The 25,024-nt window shown below is 43.1% G+C and overlaps 1 protein-coding gene across 1 annotated transcript in view; it reads right to left on the reverse strand.

Annotated features, from left to right (window-relative positions):
- The window catches only part of GABBR2 (gamma-aminobutyric acid type B receptor subunit 2), a 249,382-nt gene that overhangs the window by 130,584 nt on the left and 93,774 nt on the right, over window positions 1–25,024 (reverse strand). The window contains exons 6-7 of the mRNA XM_054727422.1: window positions 18,143–18,343; window positions 2,824–3,060 (exon numbers count right to left, since the gene is read on the reverse strand). Of these exons, the coding sequence (XP_054583397.1) occupies window positions 2,824–3,060; window positions 18,143–18,343 (438 nt within the window). The remainder of the gene's footprint in view (window positions 1–2,823; window positions 3,061–18,142; window positions 18,344–25,024) is intronic.

Genomic DNA, 25,024 nt, shown 5'->3' on the forward strand with positions numbered 1-25,024 from the left:
CTGTGGTCTCCTTGGACCACAAAGATACTTTTTATTTTGTCAGAAGACATCCTTTTTTTCTCTGATCGGAAGACAATTTTAATGAAACCTGTCTATAGCTCACTGACAAGCACATATTAACATGTGACAAAGGGGGAAAGGGGAAGGGTGGGGGTGGGGAGTGGAGAATTGTCTCTCTACTGCAGTCTCTTTCTCAACAAAGGGGGACCTGCACAAAGAGGAAGAGATGGTGGGGTGTGTGGTGGGGACAGGACCAGTTGGAGCTACCTGGCTTTGCTGAATCAGTCTTCCTGTGTGACTTTGAAAGCTCTCTGTCTGTATTCAGATACCCATCTACAATACGAGGCAGTTGAATGTGAGGATCTATAAGACCATTTTCAGTTCTGACATTCGCTGAATGATGAGTCACAAGTCGGAGCAGGCATAAATGTGTGTCAAGGAATTTCCCATTAAAAAGAAACTCATCTTCAAGCCATGTAAGACGATTCAGGCAGTCTTATCTAATTGCTCATCAAGTAGGGATTATGAATTATTTGGCTTAGATGAAAGGGCGCACTTAGAAGTAGTTATAAATGATCTCCAACTAAGATACCTCAGGAAAAATGCTGAGTTCTAGGATTATGAGAGACGGCAAAATGCTTCCTAGATTCTGTAGCTCTCTATCCAGCCATTTCAACTTGGGGTACTGTGACTTCATTCTATTAAGTAAGAAGCACCGGTGAAAAGATGGCCTGGAGAAGAGTACCATTACTTTGAGACATCACTGTACATTGTTACTGGTGGGCCCCTGGGGGAACCTTATTCCTCTCTAAGTCTCACTCTGGGTTTGTACCATAAGAGAAAGGCCCTGGGAGGTCTTTGGTGCTCTGTGGAGCCTTTCGGAAGGGGGTCTCTGGGCTGTTGGGTGGGATGAGGTGGGGACTGTGGGAAGAGGGGTGAACAGGCAGGGCTCCTCCTCTGTTCAACTGAGAAGCTCCTTTCATCTGTATAATATACCAGGTACCAAGTGAGATTTTATAACAAGAGGTTTTGAGAATAAAAAAATAATGTTTTTTAAAACTCCTCTTCTGAGGAAAGCTGTTAAACCTTCCAGTCTGAATGTAGGCTGTGCTATAAACACCCTTTTTTCTGGTTCTCAAGCTCCAGGGAGCATTAGAATCACCTAGAGGATTTGTTAACCACAGCCACTGGGCCCCCACCCTAGAGATTCTGATTCAGTGGGCCTGGGAGGGGCTGGAGAATTAGCATGTCTAACCAGCTCCCAGGGCACACTGGTGCTGCTGGCCCAGGTACACTTGGAGAATCTTTGACCTTTAAGAGAAAGGCCAGTCTCCTTAGCTTGTTCCTTCAGAAATGGACTCCAATATACCTTCCCAGCCTTGTCACCCCCCTTTCTAATACTTAATACTCCCTGCACACACGCATGTGCTTCTCTTGCTCATCTCGCTCCACTTGGCCAGACTGCCAGGCCCTCTCTGCACGCCTAAGGCACAGCTCACATGTTGCCTCTTCCCAAAGGCCTTCCCTGACCTTTTCACAAAAGATCACAGAAACCCTTCTGGGCTTACAGTTTCTCCCACTGCTGAGCGCTGCTTGTCATTTGTGTTCAGGTCTGGCCCCTGCATCTGGACTATAGGCTCCAGGACACGGAGCCCATCCTACGCACCTTGGTGTCCACACCACAGTCTGCACCCCAGCACCTGCACAGGCGCTCAGTGCCTGGCCCACCAGAGCAACAGTGCAAGCCTGAGTGCATGCGCAAAGGAATACGAACATTTAAGAAATGCAACAACCAACTCATCTTATCTACTCCTCTTACTATCCCAAGACAGACTGATTCTGTAAATGACTTTTTAGCCATTTCAACTTATTCTTTAGAAAAGTTTTTCATATTTTCTGGGAGTAGAGTCAATGACAAATACATCAGGATGAGACAGAAATAACTACCACTTAGGTCCATTATGAGAAGTTGTGTAATACAACAATTAAGAGCTAGACCCAATTCAAATTCCAGCTCTACCTCTGATTAGATTTAGTACTTAAATGCTCTGAGCTCCAGGTTCCTCCCCTCTAGTGGGGATAATAACAGTCCTACTTTCTATGACGGCATAGGAATGCTATGAGACCGTTAACAATAACATTTGCTAGCATTCTCTATGCTTCTGCTACCCACCCTACCCCTCTGCCTACTATGTGCCTAGCATTGAGCCTATATTATTGAGTCTAATCTACATAAAGTGCTTATTAGCACAGTATCTAGCACATAATAAGCATTCAAGAAATACTAGCCATTATTATCATTGCTAATTTCCCCAACTTCTGTGCAAGACATATAGCATTATCTTCATTTCCCAGATGAAAAACTTGAGGCTCAGAGCAAGTTTTTGCTCAACAAATATTAGCAGTTTTTATTCTCTAATGGCTAATCTTTATAGCTACCTAATAGGGTAGTTATTATTTCCATTCTGGGAATGAAAAATCTGTGTTTAAAGACAGTAACTTGAAAGTGAATGTCCAAGATTTGAATCTAACTTTGGATCTAGAGCTTTTGCTACCCACCCTACCCCTCTGCGTGGTGAATTCCACCTGACCTGTGTGCAGCTTTTCTAATTCATGAGTTTACAGAGAAGCATTTTCCCAACATGTCAGAGAGCATCACTGCACCTCCCATTTCAGCAGCCCTGGAATCCTACGAGCCCCAGGAAGTTATTTCAGCAATCTGAGAGAATGGATCCAGCGTCAGAGGGTGTCTGACACAGCCCTTCTGGCCTTGCATGTATCCAAAGGGCACTAAGAAAGCAGAGCCCGGGGCCCAGGACTGACCGTGACCCCGAAGAAGTTGGTCTCATTCATGGCGTTGAGGATGATCCTGCCCAGTGTGCGGTCTGTGTAGTTGAAGTCCTGGATCCGCTGGTGCCGGCTGCTGGCATGCAGCGTCTCCATGGCCCTCTGCAGTGTTTTGGCGATGACCCAGATGCCATCGTAGGCATACCCATGGAACTTGCTGGGCCCCACACCTGACCGCTTGTTGTTGTATTCTCTCTCGTACTGCTGTGGCGTCTGGAAAACAAAGGGTTGGGGGACACCAAGTTACAACCGGCAGGGACATCAGGCACACAGTGCTGAGAGCTGAGACTCTCCAAATGTCTAGGCTCTTTCTGTGCATTATCTCCTTGAATTCTCACAAAAACCTCATATGATAGGTACTATTATCACCCCCATTTTACAGGCCAGGAAAGTGATTCAGGGAAGTGGACTTGAATAGTACCACAGAGCTAGTGAGTGGCAGGGCTGAGATTTGAATCCTGGTACCTAGCAAGGTTAAGGGGAAGGAATCATGAACTGTAAGCAGGGCTCCCCCATGACATTTGCAGCGTCTGGGGCTAGAGTACCAGTGGAGGCTCACATACTTATGTCTAAATATGTAAATTATAGACAGACCAACAGACTATTCAATAAAATCTTTTCTATCTCCCCATCATAATAAATATGCCTTTAATGATGTGGAAGGCCAAGTCTGAATTCAGAATTCTAGGACTCCTCAGAGCTTCAGGCTGGACACGGCAGCATGGAGATGCTGGCCTTGCTCTGTAGTCCACCTCGGCAGCCCAGCCAAGCTCAGGCCACACCTCTTCCCCTTCCAGCATCAGTAGCCCCTAGACCACCAAAGAACTGCAGTTCACCCTCAAGAGGGTTGACCCATGCAAGAGGCTCCCTGGACACCAGAAGCAGTTCTAGCCATTTAGGCAGGGAATTCGGGGCGTGGTCTAGGAGAGAGAGGAATAGGCGCTAGCTGGGCATATCCCCGTGGGCTTGTGGATTCTGAGCTCCATGGGGCCTGAGTGAGGCCCTCTTGGAGCATGGGGTATAGGGCAGGTCCCAGGTAAATAGTACCCCTCCTCCTTCTTTTTCTACAGCATAGCAGGGTCTGTTTAATAACTTGACATTAAGAAAAAGTTCTTTTGTCCCACTGAACTAAATTTCATAAAAAAACTCATTGGTAATATTAATATTCTGACTGTGGTCACAAAGTGCTGAAAGTGCCTTTTTACTTGGGTCCAGTGAATGCTGCCCCAGGGAACCTGTTATCCTCAGTCTCTCCATGGCCTTTTCCCAAGTCACTTTTGAACCCCTCTTCCAGAAATGTCATCAGAGCCCACGGCTTAGCCTTTGAAAAAACCCTCCTTGGGGACAAGCCACATGTAGAAACCATCAATTCACTGTCAGTTTATATTGGGAAAGGCCCTTAGATGTGTTCATATATGCCCCACCCCTGTACCCTGAGGCACAGAGAGGTCCAGAAATTTGCCCAAGGTCACACAGCTTGTGTTTTGTGTGTGAGCATCTGCACATGCATGTGTGTATCTAGACTGGTCCAATTTCAGCTCTGTTACTTCTCTCATTTTTGACTTCTGAGGGCATAATTGCTTTTGGAAAACTACCCCAAGTTGTTTGGGGTCTGGTCTAGTGCATAGGAGGGTGTGAAGCTGAGCCATCAGAGGCTGGGTTGTCCCGGGGCTGGAGCCCAAGTCTCTTGCCCTTGGCTCAAGGCATTAGCAGAGTGGGGTCACTCACACAGATGCCTGGGGGTGGCCAAGACCCTCACACAGTGGATGCTGCAGGCGAGGAATTCTGCCGGGTCAAATGTGAATGTTGGTGTTTCAACCTCCTTTTCTGTTTGGGCTCCTGTTGGATGACTCAGGTTTTCCTCAGGAATGCATCATGTCCAGCATCATATTCTGTTCATCACTCAAAATACACAGCAGTTCTCTTCAAACCAAGGGTTCTTCAAGGAGACAGCACCTTTTCCAGCCCAGCTCAGCCTCTTCTCACTATTAATCATACCCCACGTGCTGCACATCCCTGTGGGCTGGCTTTCTGCAATCATCCTTCACCATCTCGCTTCTCCTGGGGGAGCATGAATGGGTCCATTAGGACGCTCTCTCTCTTCCTTAAACCTTTTGGGTCCTTTGATCACATCAAGTTTGTCTGCACCTCAGGGCTTCTGCTCTAGCTGTTTTCTCTCCTGGAAAGCTTCTTCTGCAGGTCTTAGCATTTCAATATCAACACTTGTCACTTCTCAGGGACAGCTTTCCTGACCCACCCTTTCAAAAATCCCCTCACCCAGGCATTCTCTATCCACTAGTTTTATCTTCTTCATTTTTGTTGTTTTGTTTTGTTAATCCTCACCCAAGGATATTTTTCCATTGATTTTTAGAGAGAGAGTGGAAGAGAGGGGGAGAGACAGAAAGAGAGAAACATCGATATGAGAGAGAGACATCAATTGGTTGCCTCCCTCACATGCCCCAACAAGGGCCAGGGATCAAACCTACAACTGAGGTACATGCACTTGACTGGGAATCGAATCCGGGACCCTTCAGTCCACAGGCCAACGATCTATCTATCCACTGAACCAAACCGGCTAGGGCTAGTTTTATCTTCTTTACTGCACTTTTCACGTCCTGTGACTTTCCTACTTACGTGTTTTCTTGCTTACTGTCATTCCAACCACCCTTCCACAACTAGAATTAAGCTCCATAGGGTCAGGGATGTTGTCTTAATCACTAAGGTATCATCAGAATCCAAAACAATACATACAGAGACCCCTTCTAAGTCTCATTCTCCATTTCAAAAATGAGGAGGTTGGACCAAGTGATCTAGAAGTTTCCTCTCAGGAACAGAGGAAGAGCCTGGCAGTATGATAAGGACACAGGATGTGGAAGCAGAACGACCTGCCATCCAGCCCCAGCTCTGTGGTTTGCTGATTGTGACTTGGGGTGGTCCCATCTCCCCCAGGTCTGCATGTCCACCCTTCTTGGGTGGCCAATGAGGGTTCAGTGAGATGAAGTATGCAAAGCACCCAGTCCAGTGTCTAGGACATGGTAGGTGCCCAGAAATACCAGCTCCTGCTACTAAGAGGAAAGGTCCATGACGTGAGCATGGGTTCTTAAACCTGGCATCCGGCAAAGCCACCTGCCCAACATGCCCTGCAGATCCCGAGATGCTGGAGCCTAGGCTGAGAGGGGTCAGCAGACCTCCAGTGTGTGGACAGCCTATCTGTACTTCCTTAACAATTTCCAAGTATTGCACATTTAGGCAAAAGCATCCTTGTATCTAAATTTTCTAAACACACACTGGTAATTTTTTTTTTCAGAATAAATTCCTAAAGGTATAATTGCTGAAGCAAAACGTAAACACTATTGACATATACAAGTATATAAATAGGACTACGGTAAATTATTCTCCTCAAATATGAAAAGTTAAAATTCCACTGTGTATGAAAGCACCCATTTCCCTGTATCTTTGACAACAGATATTTTAATTTTAAAAGTCATTGTCAGTTGGTTAGGTTAAGACAAAAGTATATCTCTTTTCAATTTTAATTTGCATTTCTCTGATTAACAATTAGAGCAAGTTCCTTTTAAATATTGATAGGTAATTTTTATTTATTAGGTGCATTTCCTTTTAATACATATTGCTGTGGTAGTAGTCACATCTTTAATGTTTTGTTTTAATGCATCCTTGTTATTTTTCCATCTTTTACTATTTGGCTATATTTTTCTTTGATGTTTAAATGCAATATGGGTCAGTTTCTGGTTGATTTAGCTACTGGCTATTTTTAAGGTATTAAAATGATTTGAATGAGTATTTCTTCAATTAATTGCTTTAGGCATAAAACGAATGAGGTCCCTTTGACATTTCTCCTCCTGGATTTTGCTCCTGTGAGCTTTTCCTGATGCACACAGCGGCATCCGAGGGCTGCTGGTGTCTGTCTTTGAGTCCTGTTTGTTCAACCTAATGATTACCTTCAGATGACGTCTCCCAGACCTCTTTCCTATCCAGAACATGCCAGTGGGACATCGTTCAAGGTTTCTGTGACCCTCTTGAAGTCGGGAGTCCAGACCTGAGTCTGGTCTCACCAGGAGGTAAATGAGTGCCATTTTTAAACTTCCTTGATATAGTTTACTGGGGTTATTTTTTTGTGGGGATACTGGGGCAATCAAGATCGTGTTATATATTCAGTTTGACCTTGGGGCCCACACAAGACCCTATAGATCCTTTTACTTAAAAATCTGTATCTTTTCTATCTCAAAAACTGTTCTTTATTCCAGGGATAAGGGCAGAAGGAGAGTGGAGAATACTGGAAATATGACTGTTTACCTCATTTCTGTGGGCAGAGTCCTTGGAATGGGACACAGGTGTAGCTAAATCCTGAAAGATGACCTCATTTTCACTGTCTTTGCAAGCACCAAGTTGAAGTTTTTGCTACCACCTTGTATCTCAAGCTATTCATCACTTCCCGGGTGAAGCCAGCACTAATCTCCCTTGGGCAAAACAATGACAACAGGAAGAAACAATTGTTGGGATAAAAAGTAATAGTTGCTCTTAAAGCAGGCCTCCAATTACTCAGGGCAGAAGAACTTCCATTGTAAAGCCGACATTGAAAGCTGGTTAATTACTCATTCTCTGAGGTCAAGTGTACGCGATGCTAAAATCTCTGAGAAAATAATTTTATATATAGGTTTTCCCAATTACTGACAGGTTGTGCTCCAGCATATTTTTGAAAGGCAGTTGTTGGAACTTGGAACACAGTTTCCCACAGAAACTATGTTATAAATAGTGGTTAGGTTCCCAGGCTAGCCCACACAGGCTTGCTAACCCCACAATGTGACTAAGCTTATGAGTCTGTCATTCCAACAGAATATAGGGGAGTCTTGCTTTTGGAGGAGGGGGCCTCAAGAATTGAAGAGAAGAGAAGGACATATCTCCAACTGGTAGAGTTTCTCCCTAGAATTCCTCATAAGATGTTGGAATCACAGAATCTCATTTGGAAGGTACACTTGTGGATATTTAGTCTACTGATTCCTATACTTCAGTTTTATACATCACTTGGGAGCCGGACAAAATTGCAGATGCGAGGGCTCTGCATTTTACTCAGTATTTCTGTGACATAACTTAGACATCTATATTTAAAAAAATCTTTCAAGATTTCAATATTACACAAATCAGTTACCACTGATTAAGTCCCTCCCATAAATCGATTATGGGATCGTTTCAATAGCAACTTCCAGCTGTTTGCTGAGCTCCTTCTGAAACTCCTCCAGTGTGGGAAGCCCACTCCCTCTCCAGCAGAACCTTCTACTGAGGGAATGCCTGATGTCTATGGAACCATACTTCAGATGCAGAGTTTTCGTCTATCTCCCTGTAACTTACATTCAGAATGCTACATCCTCCGGTGAAGCCGCAATAAATGCCTCCCCCCTCTTACAGTGCCTCAAAGAGCTGAAGACAGTGACATGTTTATCCCATCCCTACTGGGCTCTTCTCCTCCTTTTAAGTGAAATAGTCTCAGTTCAGACTTCTACCCTAGGATGAAATAGCTCATGCAGACCAAACCTCTTATGAAGAAAGTACAGAAAAGCAGAATAAAATATAAAAAGAGACATTCAAAGGCACCAGAAAGCAACCAGGACATCCAGGACTTGAGGAGCCAAGATTCAGGAGAGAGGAGAAATGCACTGAGAAGAGTCCAGCAGTTTTTGTTTTCCCTTGAAGCATATGATGATTTGTAAGGCTAGATGCAGGAACAGAATGCATTGGGTCAGAGTTTTCAGCAGTTCCTCAGGGGAGGGAATACAAAAGAAACCCTGTGGTTTAGGGATATCAGAGCAGCAGGCTTGTAGTGCCAAGGCCTTGGAGAAAAAGTAAACACAAAAAAGTGAGCCAGGTATTCAGATGGGCATTTGCACTTGAATTATTTGCCCATAGTCTGAGAGGCCAAGCAAAAAGTGGTGCTGAGGGGCTAAGCAAATAAGCTGAAGTGTTTGGAGTCTCATAGTATCAGGAAGGCAAAAGTAGGAATTCAGGGCCAGTAAACACCCAGGATTTCAGGTGAGAAACCTGAAATACAAACACCAGAAATAAGGGCAAACCAAAATAGAGCAAGCAGGCCTTACAAAAACTAAATTCAATCTCAATTCCTGATTGGATTAAAGTGATTTGCCCCTATCCTAGCAGCCTGCTTTAAGAGAAAGAAGTCTTCTCTGGAGAAAGATAACACCATCGGTAGCCTCTACAGATTTTCATATCCAGGTCAATTAATTAATCAAACTTACCATGTATACTAGGAGATAAGAGCCATAATAAAAAAAAAGAAGTTAAGTAAGAAATTTGGGAAAGAAGAAAAGTAGGATATAGAAATAGAGCCAGAGGTGATCCAAATATTGAAGTTATTAGCCATGGACTTTAAAGTAGCAAGATTTATATGTTCAAAAAATAGATTAAAAGATATAGAATATCACCAGAAAACTGGGAGCTATGAAAGGAAAATAAAATAAAATGGAAATTCTAAAAATAAACATATAATAATTGAAATTAAGAACTCAATAAATGGATGAAGCAGCATATTAGACACAGCAGAAAATTGGTTAAAAGGTTAGTAAATATTCAGATGGAAGCCCCCCAAAATAAGAAATGAACATAAACGATGTATGGCATATGCACAATTGGTGTCCTGGCCTGTGAGAAAAGACAGAATAGGCAGGAGCAATATTTAAAGGGACATTATCCTTTGATTTCCCCCAATACACATCAACCCACAGATTCATTAAGTTCTATAAAGCTCTATGAACTCTAATCAAGATAAACACACAAACAAAAACCCTCACTTCAACACATTGTAAAGTTGCTGAAGACCAAAGCAAAAACAAAAATCTTAAAAGCAGCCAGAAAGGGAAAAAAATGCAAGCCTGACAGCTTACTTAATAGAAACAATGGAAGCCAGAAGACAATGAAATAACATCCTAAAGTGCTAAAAGAAAATAATAGATCATCTAGAATTCTACACCTACTTAATGTATCTCTCAAAATTAAAGGTGAGAGAAAGAAAATTTCAGACAACCAGAAACTGAATTTGTCTTCAGCAAATTCACAGTAAAAGAAGACCAAGGAGAGTTCTTTACTCAGAAAGAAATTTATCATAAAGAGGAGAACAGAAATATAGGAAGGAATGAAAAGTAATGAAAAATGTAAATAGGTAAGTAGATCTCAGTGAAAAATTACACCAGGGACAAGAACATCTAAGAAAATATTAAAGAACAACAACAAAGATGATGGACTTACACTACTAGGTATCAGGTCTTATAAAGCTTGATTATCAAGACAGTGTGGTATTGCTTAAAGGGCAGGGAAATAGACCAGTGGAAGAGAATAGAAAGTCCAGAGACAGATCATACTATATATAGTCATTCAATTTATGACAAGTTGATGCTATAGCATAGGAGGTGGGGTGGATAAGTGGTCCCAAACCAATTGGTTATCCATATTGAAAAAAATTTATTTTACCTCAGAACATAGATAAAATTAATCCATGTGAATTCTATATCTAAATGTGAAAGGTAAAACTTTCACAACTTCTAAAAGACAAGATAGGAAAATATTTCCATGAGCTTGGGTTGGCAAAGACACTTAAATAGGACACAAATATACTAATCCTAAAGAAGACTAATAACTGGATGACATTAAAATTAAGAATTTCTGTTCATCAAAATATATCATTAAGAGAGTGAAAAGATAAAATACAGAACGGGAGAAGATATAAGTAACATATATAACCATACAAGAATTCATAATCAGAATATAAAAATAATTTTTATAAATTGATAATAGGCAGAAACTAGTAGAAATATGGTCAAAAGACTTGAATAGGCAGTTTATAAAAAAGGATATCAAAATGACCAATAAAGATATAAAAACAAACAAACAAAAAGATACAAAAACATGCCTAACTTATTTGGTCATCAAGGAAATGTAAATTAAAACTAAAACGAGATACCAATGTACACCACTAGATTGGCTAAAATTAAAAAGCTGATAATACATGTTGGTGAGCATGTGAACCAACTGGAACTCTCAATCACTGCTGGTGGGTATGTAAATTGGTTCAACCACTTTAGAAATATGTTTGGCAATGCCTACTAAAGCTGACATATGCAGATCTTATGACTCAGAAATTTCACTCCTAAGTATGTACTTGATAGTAATTTGAACACATATTTACCAAAATACATCAACTACCTAGAAATAAATCAAACAGAATATGTGCAAGAATTCTACACTGAAAATTATAAAACATTTTTGAGAGAAATTAAAGAAGATCTAAGCAAATGCAGGGATATACAAAATGGAAGACTCTATAATATTAAGATGTCAGTTTTCCCTAAACTGATCTACAGATTCAATAAAATTCCAATTAAAAAAACCAGAGCAGGTTTGTGTGAAAACTGATAACCTGATTCAGAACCGTATATCAAAATTCAAAGAGATGAAAATAGCTAAGAACAACTATGAAAGAAGAGAGAAGCCTTATTAAGTTATCAAGACTTATTATAAAGCTATAGTAATTGAGGCAAAGATGTTTTGGTGAAAAACAAACAAACAAACAAATGGAAGAGTAAAGAAAGTTTAGAAACAGAAACAGCTATATGCAGTCATTTGACTTATTATAAAGGTAATATTGCAGCACAACGTGGGAAAAGATGGAGTTTTCAATAACTGATAATGAATCAATTAGCTATCTGTATGAAAAATAAAGGAAGAAAAGGAATTTGGATCCTTACCTCACACCATACACAAAATCAACTCTAGATTGGCTGTAGATCTAAGAGTGAAAGGTAATAACACTTCTAAAAGACAAGAGAGGGAAACATCTTCATGACCTTGGGGCAGGCTTAGTTAAAATAAAGAATGTCTGTTCATTAAAAAATATCATTTAGAGGACTTCTAGGCAGTTGAAGACAATGCAAGCTGTGTATTAATTTAGCCACTCCCAAACAAAACAAAATGGCTTTATAGCTGCAAAAATTCTATATAAGATCACACCCTCACCAAAATTGGAGATGGGAAATACCCAAACTGCAAAATCACTGTGAGTAAAGAGAAAAATTAACAAATTCCAGCACTGTATTCACTTGGGCTTTTGCTCCACTCATGTCCTGGTGCAAAGCTTGTGGCAAATAAAAGTAGATTGAAAATAAAATGTGGGAAAAACAGAAGATGGGAGCCATTTACGGGTGAGGTAGAATAAGTACCAGCAAGAGGAATCTACCCTAAATATGAAGACTAAGAAAGTAACTGGACAGATCAGAACACTTATTATAAAGACAGGGATTTCGAAGTATTCACCAAGAGATGTATAATAATATTCAAAGCAACACTCTTCCTAATAGCCAAAACTAAACAACCAAATCTCATCTTCTTACCTAATAGACAAACATGTAAATTGACCGTTCCTCCGCTACACTCACAGCCAATCAGAGTGAGTATGCAAATTAGAAGGCCAAAGATGGCTGCCACCCAGCTGCTCCAGGCTAGGAGTGGCCAGGCGGGGCAGGAAGCCTGCTTTGAGAGGGAGGGTGGGGGGCGAAGGGATCTATAGGAGCGACACTCTGGCCACAGTGAAGACAAGACTGCAGACTCCAGAGTCTGCAGCAAAGATGAAGATGGCAGACTCCGGCCAGAGTCTGCAGCGAAGACGGCAGACTCTGCCGGAGTATGCAGCAAAGATGCAGTCTGCAGCGAAGATGGCAGACTCTGGTCAGAGTGTGCAGCAAAGATGAAGATGGCAGACTCTGGCCAGAGCGAAGGCCTGGGTCCCGGGTGCCAGAGGAAAACCGGTGCTGGAAGCCAAGGGAAGGAAGGCCTATTGCACAAATCTCTTTGTGCAACAGGCCTCTAGTCTTAAATAAATTGTGTATAGTCAAACAGTGGAATACTATATAGCAGAGAAAATGAACAAATGTCTACATGGGACAACATAAATTAACCTCACTAACATAATGTCGTGTGAAAGAGGCAAGATCCCAAAGAATATATACTGTATAATTTCATTTATTTGATATTCAAAGACAGGCATCTATAGAGTGATAGAAATCAGAAGAATGGTTACTTTAGGCTGTAGACATTGAATGGGACAGGGCAAGAGGATGGCTTTTGGATTGCTAGTAATTTTTTTTTTTTGACCTGGGTGGTGGGAAGATGGGTGTTCTACTTAAGTAAAAATAATGATTTTTAAAAATCAAAACTAATCCCAATTCCTTCAGCTGTTCCTCACCTCACATAACTGAGCTATGGACATATCATCCATCTCACTACTCCTTTTTCTTACCCCTGAGGCTTCTGTGCTGCAGAAGGAAAAGAAGTACAATTTGTTGAGCACCTATTTTGTGTCTGGCACTTTGCAAGATACTTTCTTATGTATTATCTCATCCATAGAAACTTCATGTTCTTTGTCACGGAGCTCCCATGGCAATGACAATGAGATGGGTGCAGCATTTCCTCGGTCATTGGCTCCATGTTGAGGACTAACTATATTTGTTTCCTCCAGTTCTGTTGATTAAGCAGTTGCGGGTGGTTGCAGAAGTTCTTGCCAGAAAACATTACAAAACTCTTCCGGATAATGAGCCTGTGCCTTTGATAGAGTGTTAGGGCCGCTTCTGAGGTCCCCACTGAGTCCAAGGTTCTGTGAACATCTCCATCTGATGCCTGGCCCAGCTCTGTGTCTCGGCAGGGGAACTGTAATGGGAAGATGGCCTTATCGGCAAGGCTGAGCCATAACCAGAGAAACCTGGCAAGAATCGCAAATGCTAACCATGGAAACAAACCTAATAGGACTTTGAAAAGTGAGAGCTGACACAGGAAATCACCAGTGTCCACAGAGTCACTTTGAGAGCGTAGAGTGGTGATGGAACCTCAACAAGGAGAAAAAGCCAGACATTAGTGCCAAACCAAGTGCCCAGAAGCTGTCATTGTGAGGCTCGGAAGACTGAGCTCTGGATGTGCTCAGGGAAGCCAGGTCTATACTTGTTCCATCAATGGAAATTCCAATAGGAAGGGACTGATGAATGTGCTGTGGAGGGAGACCATGGCCCTGTTATTTCTCCTACCAGAAATCTGGGTGCCAATGAGAGAGCTGGGGACAGCTTGATGCTGGAGACAAGCGTACGGAAGAGGGAAACTCAAAGAATGCATTCCAAGAGGGAAAACTGTTCCATCTGATTCTGTGACTTTCTCTCTAAGGAGTCACCTTTATCCTGGGGATTCCAGAGTTTAGTATTATTATAATCGTGTCATACATCTTGCTGTAATTACCCAACACCACATTTACATAGTCAGAGGGCTCAGCTTGGAAAGGACACCAGGAATACTGTGGTCCAAATCTCTCATCTTAGTTGAAAATACTGAGACATAGGGAGAGAGAGTGACTAGCTGAGGTGGTGGATTAATTGGTGGGAATGCCAGGATTTGTGTCAGGTCTCCTGATTACCAGACCCGTATGCTCCTACTATACCATTTACTAACAGGGGCCTGCTGAGATGTCATAGAAAAGGCTGATTTAGGTGCATTCTGTTCCTAAGTGTGTCACAAGTCTAGAGAGATTGCATGGTAGGCAGGAAGGTACACAGTGTGGGAAAACTGGCAGTCCTGGCTGAAAGTCCTGGATCTCTCCCTGACCGTCTGGAAGACTGTATCCATTTCCGGGTGCTGCCATACAAATTTTTACAAACCGGATGGCTTAAAACAACAGAAATTTATTCTCTCACATTTCTGGAAACCAGAAGTCTGAAACTAAGGTGTTGGCAGGGTTGGTTCCCTTCAGAGGCTCCGAGGGAGAATTCGTTCTGGCCCTCTCCTCGCTCTGGTGCCTGCCAGCAATCCTTGAAGCTCTTTGTCTTGCAGATGCATCAACTTCAGTCTCTGCCTGTCTTCACGTGGCCTTCTCCATGCCACAAAATTCCTGCCTTTCTTGTATGAGGACACTTGTTATGGGATTTAGGGCCTACCCAGGTAATCATGGATAATCTTATCTCAAGATCCTTAAGTTAATTATGTCTTCAAATACCATTTTAGAAATAAGATCATGTTCATAGATTCCAAGGGTTAGGCCCTGGACATATCTTTTTAGGGGTCACTACTCAACCTACTACAGAGAACTTGGGGGTGTCCCTTCTGTGCCTTAGCTTCTCTATATGTAAATAGTGAGGATGGCAAGAGCCCATTGACTTGGAATGGTTGATTCTACACAGGCTTGTCTTTATGGACACTGATGGACCCCAAAATACAGGCTTCAACCCAGCAGCCTGTGCCTTGATGATCATCATCCCCAGCAGTCATGTAAGATGCAAATTCAAATTCAAGAAACATTTCTCAACTCTCTAGAACTTCCTTTGACCATAAACTTTTGAAGATGGTTGGGGAAGTTGGCTTGTGGTCAGACCACAAATAGGAATGCTTTATGAACTCCAGGCCCTACACCTGGGGAGAGAGTGTTCAACAAGAGCAAGTATGAAGGATGGCTGAGCTCAGGAAGGGGCTTGACAGATACATCTTGCTTAGGGCCAGGATGAGAGTCGGCAAGCAAGGTGCTCCCTTCCAGTGCAGAATTTAAGAGGGAGCCAAAACCCTCAGTAGTCAAGATAAATAATACTTTTTTAAAAAATATATTTTATTGATTTTTTACAGAGAGAAAGGGAGAGGGATAGAGAGTTAGAAACATCGATGAGAGAGAAACATCGATGAGCTGCCTCCTGCATACCCCCCACTGGGGATGTGCCCGCAACCAAGGTACATGCCCTTGACCGGAATCGAACCTGGGACCTTTCAGTCCGCAGGCCGACGCTCCATCCACTGAGCCAAACCGGTTTCGGCAAGATAAATAATATTTTAATAAATAAAAACAAATGCAAAAAAGTCTATGATGAACAAAATATCAACATTTTAAATAAAGACAAGATTCAATCCTACAATCATGTGACAAATCATTTAGCTCACCCTAATACTGGTCCTGAGAATCTTTTCTTACATTAAAATTGTGATATTTTGTTCATCATAGAATTTTGCATTAATTTTTAATTTTAAAAAATATTTCATTACATATTTTTTATCTTGAACATTGAGGTTTTTGGCACTCCCTTAGATTATGTCCTTAGTCCCAGGCATGGAACCTGTGAGTTACAACTGGAGGGACAGGCAGTTTAGTTTGTACTAGGGATGCTTCCAGGGATGTGGTCACTGACAAAAGGACCTGTGTGGGCCCAGAGGGACCAGTAGGGGACATTAAGGGAGAAATAGTGAGTCCTTTGGTACTGGAAGGATCTCAAACTCTGATGGGAGGCTGGTCTACATGATCTCTAGGTGATCCCTAAGGCCTCTGATTCTAAGAGGCTAAAAGGCTACAGATGTCCCTGTGTAACTTCAATCATCTTGTAACCTCTGGATAATGTAACAAAAGCTGCCTCTTGCCTCAAAGACTTTGCCTCCTGGAATTTTGGAAGCAGCCTCAAGCCAGGAGCCTGCCTTTGCTCCCATGGCACTGTTCTATCCTGGGAAGCCCAGGAGTCAGTTGCTCACACTGTGGGATGAAATGAACATCCCCAGGAATAGCCCCAAGGTGGCCCATTCGCAGGCATAGCAATAGAGGGGTAAGGTCAGCCTCCTCACCAGCCTTATCCCTTCCTAAATCAAAAATAAAAAAGGAAAGTAATTGACCTGGGAAATGATTTGGTATAAAGTCAAAATATTTGCTACGAGGAACACTGCAAAAAATTATCTTCTCAAAATGCATTCCTGTGCACAGCTCACATCGGGGCTCGCCTGCCTGGGGTCACATCCATGCTCCTGAGGATGACAGCTGAGGCCCTTCCCATGGCATCCATGGCCCTCACCTCCCACTTAGCTTCACAGTCTCATGTGTAATCATTTGGTCTTCCTTAAGTTTCTCAGTTTAATTATTACACTGTCTGCCTGCATAGCATTTTTTCCCTTAGTTTTTGTATTTTCCTCAAATTTTATACTATTTTTAGATTAAAGTATAGGGTATCCCTGCACCAATTATCTTCTAATGAAGTACAAACTTTGACACTTTTAATAATAACACTTGCTGAAATATGAGTTGTTTCTACTCATTATTCAGCATCTCAAAACCTTTTTATATACTCATTGATTTTGGTATAAAAATATTTCTTTCAACCTTTCCTAACCAGAGTATTTTTCTAGGGTCTCTCAGGTGCCAGCATGATCTAGAGTTGTTTACAAAATGTGTCCTAATGATTTGGCATTTTCTTGACAAATCAATAAACCATTCTTACAGAATTGGCTCCAATTGAGATTAAATAATGGATAAAATAATATACATATATTTTACTTTACATGAAGTTTATTCTTTAAATGAAACTGGGTCTGTAAGAATTCTGGAGCTGAGTATAGAATTTAACGATCTGAGCTCTGAGAAGACAGAAAAGAATTATGTGCACTGCTGAATTGAATTCTGGCTGGTAGTTAAAATTGAGAAGAGTGTTACCATCTTCACCAGGGCTGTCATCACCAGATTCTTGATAATACTCACACTGATACAGAACATGTATGCACTTTTGAAACGCTTTTACATATGCCATATTGCCTGAGTCCCTCATAGCTCTACTGGACAAGCAAGGCAGGGGTTCAGAATACCTAGTGAGAACATATGGAGGCCCCAAGGATTTAAGCACCCTGCCTAGGTCCTCCTCCCAGTTATGACAGTACTGAAGTATCAGACACCATGTTAGCCACCTTGCACAATCTGCTATCAATCCTCCTTTTAACCCCAGAGGGGGTATTTTTACTACTATTATACAACAGTGGCTAAGAGAACTCAAGTTCAAGATCATAGCTGGTAAGTGGCAAAATTGGGGTTCAGACCAATCTGGTTGGTCTGCAGCACATGTTTCCCCAAGTCTACTTGAGAGTCTTTCTTCTCTGGGTTGACAGGAGCATCAGTGTGACTGAGAAACGATATTCCCGGTCTGACAGGCACAGGATAAAACTATAGCAGAGTCTCAGAGGCAACACTTGTAGTTGGTACTGTAAAAGTCACAACTCTACCTCTTACATGTACACTGTGTTAGGAGCTTACAAAACACCCTTACCCTATTTGATGCCCCCCGTTTCCTAGCAGGGCATGCAGTGGATGGATGGCTACTCCCATTTAATAGATGTGAAGCTCAGAGAGGTCCAGTGACACACAGTAAAGGGCACTTTCTACCAACATAATCAGATAAAATGATCAAAGGAGATTTGGGGGCTGAGATGGACAGACAAAGGCACTGACCTTTCCTGAGATGGTCTTGATCTGCTTGGAGCTCAGGGGTTCAAAGTCCACACCCATGTAGCCCTCCATGGCAGCAAGTAGATTCTTCCGGAGACAACGGGATGAGTTGGCCTCTGTGTGCACCTGCTCCCACCAGAAAGGCTCATACCAGCCTGGGATGATCCACTGGTATTTGCTGCCGTACATGTTCTCCTCATATGCCTGCAACACATGGGTTGACTATGAAGGCACCAAGAATTAAACATTTGTCCAAGGCTTTGTGCTCTGTGAGAGAGGTGTGTATGTTGTGTGTGTTGGTTTAGGGGGAGATGGCAGGAGCTCAGGCCTCCTCTTACCAGAGGATTTGTTAACTTTTCTATTACATGCTATCTCTCAAGGGATCCAAGATAGTTTATGGATAACATATGTAACAGAATAATTAACACTGAATAAAAATTAAAACATAAGGACCTGAAAAAATATAAATGTTTATAGGAGGTAAAGAGAACAGAACATAGACCAGTTGACCGCATTTCCAACACTACACATAATAAGTTGTATATTTCACCAGGAACTTCCTGGCAGCCCAAGAAAAAATGGCAATAAGATTATCTGCATAGCTCTCATTATTAACAAGGAGAAAACAGACCAGTTTTTCAGGGAAACAAAATGTTTTCTAGACGTTAACCCTAAAAAAAAAAGTCTTATATTAGCCAGCATGGTATCAACAGGATGCCTACAACAAACAGATTTCATAGGCAATTTTTGTATACCTCTTTACTAAAAGCCGAGATCAAAATCTTAAAACACAACCCAGGGGGAGCAATTTTGCAAGGGGCCAGGGAAATTTAGTCTAAGTATGCAATTTATATAAGATGCCTCTTGGCAAACTGAGCAGTCTCTCTGAATCTTCACCTAAAGTTTGTTGTACATAAATTCAATCCTAAAAAAAAGTCCCTTACATTTGTATGCTTTACATACATCTCATTTGTCATTCATGTTCATCCTTTGAGGTGGTCAGGGCAGACTTTATTATCCTCATTTTAGAAATGAGAAAACTAAAAATCAGAGATAGATAGTCACTTTCTCAAGGTCACACAGCCAGGGAGAAAAGTCAGCCCAGAACCTAGATCTGCTGACTATTATGCTGCAAAACCACACTGCCTTCCTACCATTAAAAAAAAAAAAAATCAACAGACTGTTCAATTGGACCTCTATTTGGCTTTGGTCTTTTGTTGTTGTTGTTGTTGTTATTTTTTAATCCTTACCCAAGGATATTTTTCCATTGATTATAGAAAGAATGGAAGAGAGAGGGAGGGACAGAGAGAAATATCAACGGGAGAGAAACACATCGATTAGTTGCCTTCTGCACACACCCTGACCAGGGCCCGGCTGGGGAGGAGACTGCAACCGAGGTACGTGCCCTTGACCAGAACTGAACCCGGGATCCTTTGGTCTACGGGCCGATGCTCTATTCACTGAGCCAAATCAGCTAGGGTGGCTTTGGTTCTTATTGTGATGATTTTAGATCAGGAAAAGCATGCTTTTTGATAGGTTAGATGCACCCAGAAAATTCTAGTATGTGGGAATGTCATGTGCCATCAAAATTGAGTCCAGAAAGAAGTTTCTAAGTAGATTCAAAGTCCATTTTTTGAAATTCCCCTCTATTTTTAGAAAAATAAAAAAAAACAAAACTTTTGGGAAGCCTTCTCACGCTTAACACGTTGAGGCAAGAAGATAGCCCACTTATTAGGAGTGTACATTAAATAAGAGTCAATAAATACAGAGTAAGGATAGGAGGAGGTCTTCTAGTCAGGTATTCATTACTCTCTGAGGACAGAGCCCATGTGACAATTTAGAGGCAGCACTGAGCAGGAAGTCGGGCGCCTCGCAGTTAGAGCTCTTTGACCTGCTACTGTCCCATTTGGAGTTGCTCCTTGTGAGTGAATTTTCCAGAAAACAGAAGTTTAGTCCATCTGAGTGACACCACACTTTGTTTAGAACATTAGTCCATTTTATGAAGATAAAAAATGGTCTACCTGACTTTCTGGGGGAAAAAAAAAAGATTCTAGTCAAGCAGCTGTAGATTCTTTGCCCCACACCAGCTCTTAACTAGCAAACAACACCTTGGGCCTCGCATTTCTCATCTACAGCCTGTGGAAAGCAAAGCCCGTATCACTGGGTTGGTGTAAGAATTAAATGAGATAATATGTGTACCAGGCCTGTCCAACACTGCACTCAGGAACATTTATCTGCTCCTTCTTGTTCCCTTCTCCTTTGGGTAACTCATAGTTTCATTGTGAACATCAGTCATTATTATGGGCCATGGATGGTGATGCTCATGGGGATAAGGAAGACCAGTCCAAATACCAAATAGCCCTGGACTGTTTAACTTGGAGTTTAGGATCCACTTTTTATGGCTTTCTCTTCTTTCTAGCTGTCAGATCTAGACAGTCACTTTTCACTATCATCAAGTCCCTCTCCTCATTAGGAATTTGCTGCTTTTAGACTGGTATGGGCTTGGAATGCAGCGACGATTAAACATATGTATAGAGCAAAAGTAAACAGGTTCTGAGTGAGGGTCTAAAAGGGAGGTAGACTGGACTTAAATATATCATCCACTGTCTCAAGTAACTGTGGAGAAGCCGCTGGGCCACCATTCCGGTACTCCCACGTTCAAAAGAGCTGAGGCTGTTGGGTATGTGAGCTCTAAGTGGCTACTGGTATGCTTTGCTGTCTCCTTTGCCAGATGGGGAGTTGTTGGAGGGTGGTGTCTGCTCCTCCCGGGGTCCTCAGTACTTAGCACGGTGCCTGGTGTACAGAGATCACCCAACAAATGTGGAGTGACTGAAGGAACACATTTCCAGTTTACTTGGTCACCTGGGTTTTCATTTTCTCTGCCTCTGGTAAGAATGTGGTCTCAGGACCTCTAGCCACCAAATGGACCCTGCCATGTGGCGACGGGTGGTCCTAAGCTCACCTTGTTTAGTCCCATGAACTGCTTTGGTTCCTATTAACTATAGACAGGGAACCATGATGAGTAATTTTTTAAAAATACCATTTCTTATCTTATTAACCTTCCCTTTGCCTCCTCTCCTCCCCATATAAGAAGGACATCCTATATAATAAAAGGCTAATATGCAAATAGACCGAACAGCAGAACAACCAGAACTGAACAACCGGTCACTATGATGTGTGCTGACCATCAGGGGGCATGTGTGGAACATGGCGGGTGTTGGCTGCAGCGGGGATGGTGGAGCAGGTAAGTGGGGGCACCAGACCAAGGTGGGGAACCAGTCTCTGTCATCGGGGCGAACCTCTGGTGGTTACTGAAAATTCTTTGCTCCCACACGCCACGGTCCCTGCTGCCGGCACCAGCCCTGCTTGCACCCACAGCTGACGCCAGAGCTGCCACTTGCACCTGCTGCCAGTGCCTGGCGCTGGTCTCGATCACTTGGCACCATCAGCGGGTGTGAGTAGCAGCTGCTGGCCCTGATCACCCCTGAGGGGCAATCGGAGCAGCAGCCGCTGCTTGCACCCACTGCTTGCACCCACTGATGGCACCAGCCCCGCTTGCACCCACTGCTGGTGCCGGCCCCAATGGCTCCGCGCAGTCAGCCTGTGGGAGCAGCAGCAGGAGTGGGGCTGCCGGCAGACAGGGGACCCGGGGCTATGGCAGGAGGGGCCAGGTGGGAAGCGTGGAGGATGGGCCGAGACCCACCCCTGTGCCTACCGCAGCCTCGCGGTCCACAGGTCCTTTCAAGGTGCACGAATTTGTGCACTGGGTGCCTAATTTCCCTATAATATTATAGTTCACTAAAATACTGTTAGAAATCCTCACGTCAGTAAAGCAGTTAATAGTTGGGACGATGGTCTCCCTTCGGTGGCCTTATTTAAGCCTCTTGACAACCCCATGAGGCTGACGGGTCAGAGATCATTGCTTCCATTTTAGAGATGAGGCAGCCAGGGATTAAAGATACAAATTGACCTGCCCGAGGTCACACAGCTGGCAGAGCTAAAACCAGAACCCAGGTCAGAGTGCTGGAGAATTGACACCAGACCACCAAGGAGGGAGAAGACAAAAGCACCATGCCATGCTTGGACTGTGCTGGAGCCAAAATGAACATTTTGCCACAGGGCTATAAATAGGCCTCACATTTGCTGGAGCCTGCTCGCCCACTGGGTGGCAGTTCCAATCTCAAGAACACAGCAACATGCTGCAAAGTTTGCACTGCGGTATTTGGATGGCAGGGACGCAATGTTTCCATGCAGCGTGTGCTCTGACCCCGACATGGGCAGGAAGGCTCTCTCTGTGGGTCTCTGCTCCGAGCAGCAAACCCCACCCCGCCATCACACACCCCAGTCTTGATCCATTGTGAAGACACCCAGTAGACTCCCCTCAGGACCTTCCAGACCTGCCAGAGAACTCCTTCCTAACCAGATGAGACTGAACGGCTGGAGGGCAGATCCATCTGAGAGTCTGACACATGGAATAAACATCCACCCCAGACCTCTGAGAAACTCCTGCACGAACAAAGCAGCCAGCAAAGACTCTAAGGGAAGGTCCATCTGAAAGTACCAAAATCCAATAAAAGGAAAGAGAAGAGTGGGGTGAGAAGGTGGGGTGGTGTCCCATGTCATGTGAAAGGCAGGCAGCCTGGGGCTCTGGGTCAAGAGAGAGACAGCCACACCATCTGTTCTGAAGCAAAGCCACGGCTGGAAATGCTACTCAGAAAATAATCCCAATGCTTGGCACAGAGTGAAATGACAGTCACGCCTGAGCTCGAGTTTGGCTCAAATCAGAACATGAGGTTTATTGCATTTCTTGCAAATAGGAGGTGGCCAGTGCTCAGTGCGGTGCCTCTATTGACCATTTTTATTAAAATTTAGATTTCTTGGAGTTATTACCCACCATGCACCAGCTGCTTTCAAGACCTGGGGATATTGGGGGCGAGGGGGGGACCGCCTTTTCCCTAAAAGAGAGCACATCTCCAATTATTTTCCTTTCCAAAATCGGCCATTTCTGGACCCTACATGGTAAATGTATAAGGTTTTATGATTTCTGAAGTAGAATGTATTAAATCAATTTGCTATTTTTAAAATTTTTCTCATGTCCCTCCTTAGATTTTCATATGAAATGACCACTTGTTATCCTTAACTGATACATAGGATGCTTAATACAACCTTGTAGAGTCCATCAGTTAGTAAACTCTCCAGCACACTGGCAGCCCTTTAGACACCTGAGACCTTCCATGACAAACTACAAAAGACCCCTGACATTTACTGAGGGCTCCCTGTATACATCAGGTGCTGTGCAGTGTTTCTGCTCATTTAATCTTTACAACAATGTTATGAGACAGATGTTATTATTATCTCCACTTTACAGGTGAGAAATCAGGCTCAGAAAGTGACAACAAGACCAAATTCAGTAACCAAGCAGCAGAGCAAGGGTTCAAGTCCAAGCAGACAGACTCCAGAGCTCTCAGCTCCACCCAGAATCTCCTGAAATGTCAGCCTCGTAGCTTCTCCTTCTTCCCTGGGATTTCGGGAGATGATCAGGCAGTTCTCACTTTGCTCCTGGGCCTTCAGGATGAAATATTGCTGTGCAACTGTGGCTTCCAGCTATGGCTCTCTCCTTGCTCCCAGTTCCTGCATCTGTTCTGAAACAGGCACAAGGAGCTGAGCTGGACATTCTAGGCAGAGTCTGTCCAGCACAGAGCAGAGGGGCCACCCACCCTGAGTGTGGACATGCAGACTGGTCACTTTGGCTCCTTTGGCAGCTGTGCTTACACTAACCTTGAAGTCAACAAAGACCCCAATGTCTCTGCTCTCAACACACAGTACTCCTCAGTTATGCCTCTACCACACTGGACTTAGGTGGCTTGATTTGTTCTGATATAACCTATTGTTAGGACTATTAAATTTAATCTTCGTGGATTTAATCAAATGTTCCAGCCTGTTAAGGTTCTTTGCACCCCAACTCTGTCATCCTACATATATCACAACTTCTAAAATTCCTACATGCTGCTTTTTATAATTTCGTCCAAGTTACTGACAAAAGTTCAAGGGAATAGAGGCCTGTGGCCCAACACTAGAGACTACACCCAAATTAACCTCAGTCTAAGAGGAAGAGCTTATTGGGTCGATGACGACTCACATAACTGGGTTCTCATTCTGCTGACCTTTCTCCTGACTCAGGGCAGACAAGGGGGAGCCATGGCATTAAAAAGGAAAGACTTAGTTCCTGTGTTAGAACTCCTATATACACTTAGGTTAGAACCTCATATGGAAAAAAGAGGATTCAATGGGGAATCAAGTGAATAGAAATGAACCTCAGCTCTGCCATGAACTGGCAGAGGGCTTTTGAAAAGGCCCTGTTGCTCTCTGGGCCTCTATTTCCTCATCTGTAAACTGAGCTAATGATAGTTGCTTCATGTGGTTATTGGACAGAGTCAATGAGATAAGGTATAAAAAAGTACTTTGTCACCTGTCACACACCAGACAACTGTAAAGGATTCAGGGGTTGATAATGAATAGTTGACAGTTAACTCTCAAGCTAAGACTCTGAGCCCTGCTTACAGGGTAGGGAGGGGTCTGAGGCAGCTCAGCCTTGCCCCGTAAGTGGTATCTTCCTCTGCACAGTGCACACTATAGGCCTCTACTGAGCATGGCTGAGTCAAGGGGACTTAGGATCAGCAGACAGGGCTTACACAACAGGTTAGGCAGTGGATTTGGTAAATGACGGTCACTGGTTCCTCCTATGATGGCATTGTTTTGAGCCCTGGGGTTTTAGCTCCATAAAACGAAGAAAGAACAGTGAGAGTATAACTTTTGCTTCCAGACTCCAATCCTAGGACCTCACTGACTGACCAGGCAGTGAGAATGAGTCTGAGAAAAAACTTT

Source organism: Eptesicus fuscus, chromosome 15 (genome assembly GCF_027574615.1).
Source record: "Eptesicus fuscus isolate TK198812 chromosome 15, DD_ASM_mEF_20220401, whole genome shotgun sequence".
NCBI classification, from domain to species: Eukaryota; Metazoa; Chordata; class Mammalia; order Chiroptera; family Vespertilionidae; genus Eptesicus; species Eptesicus fuscus.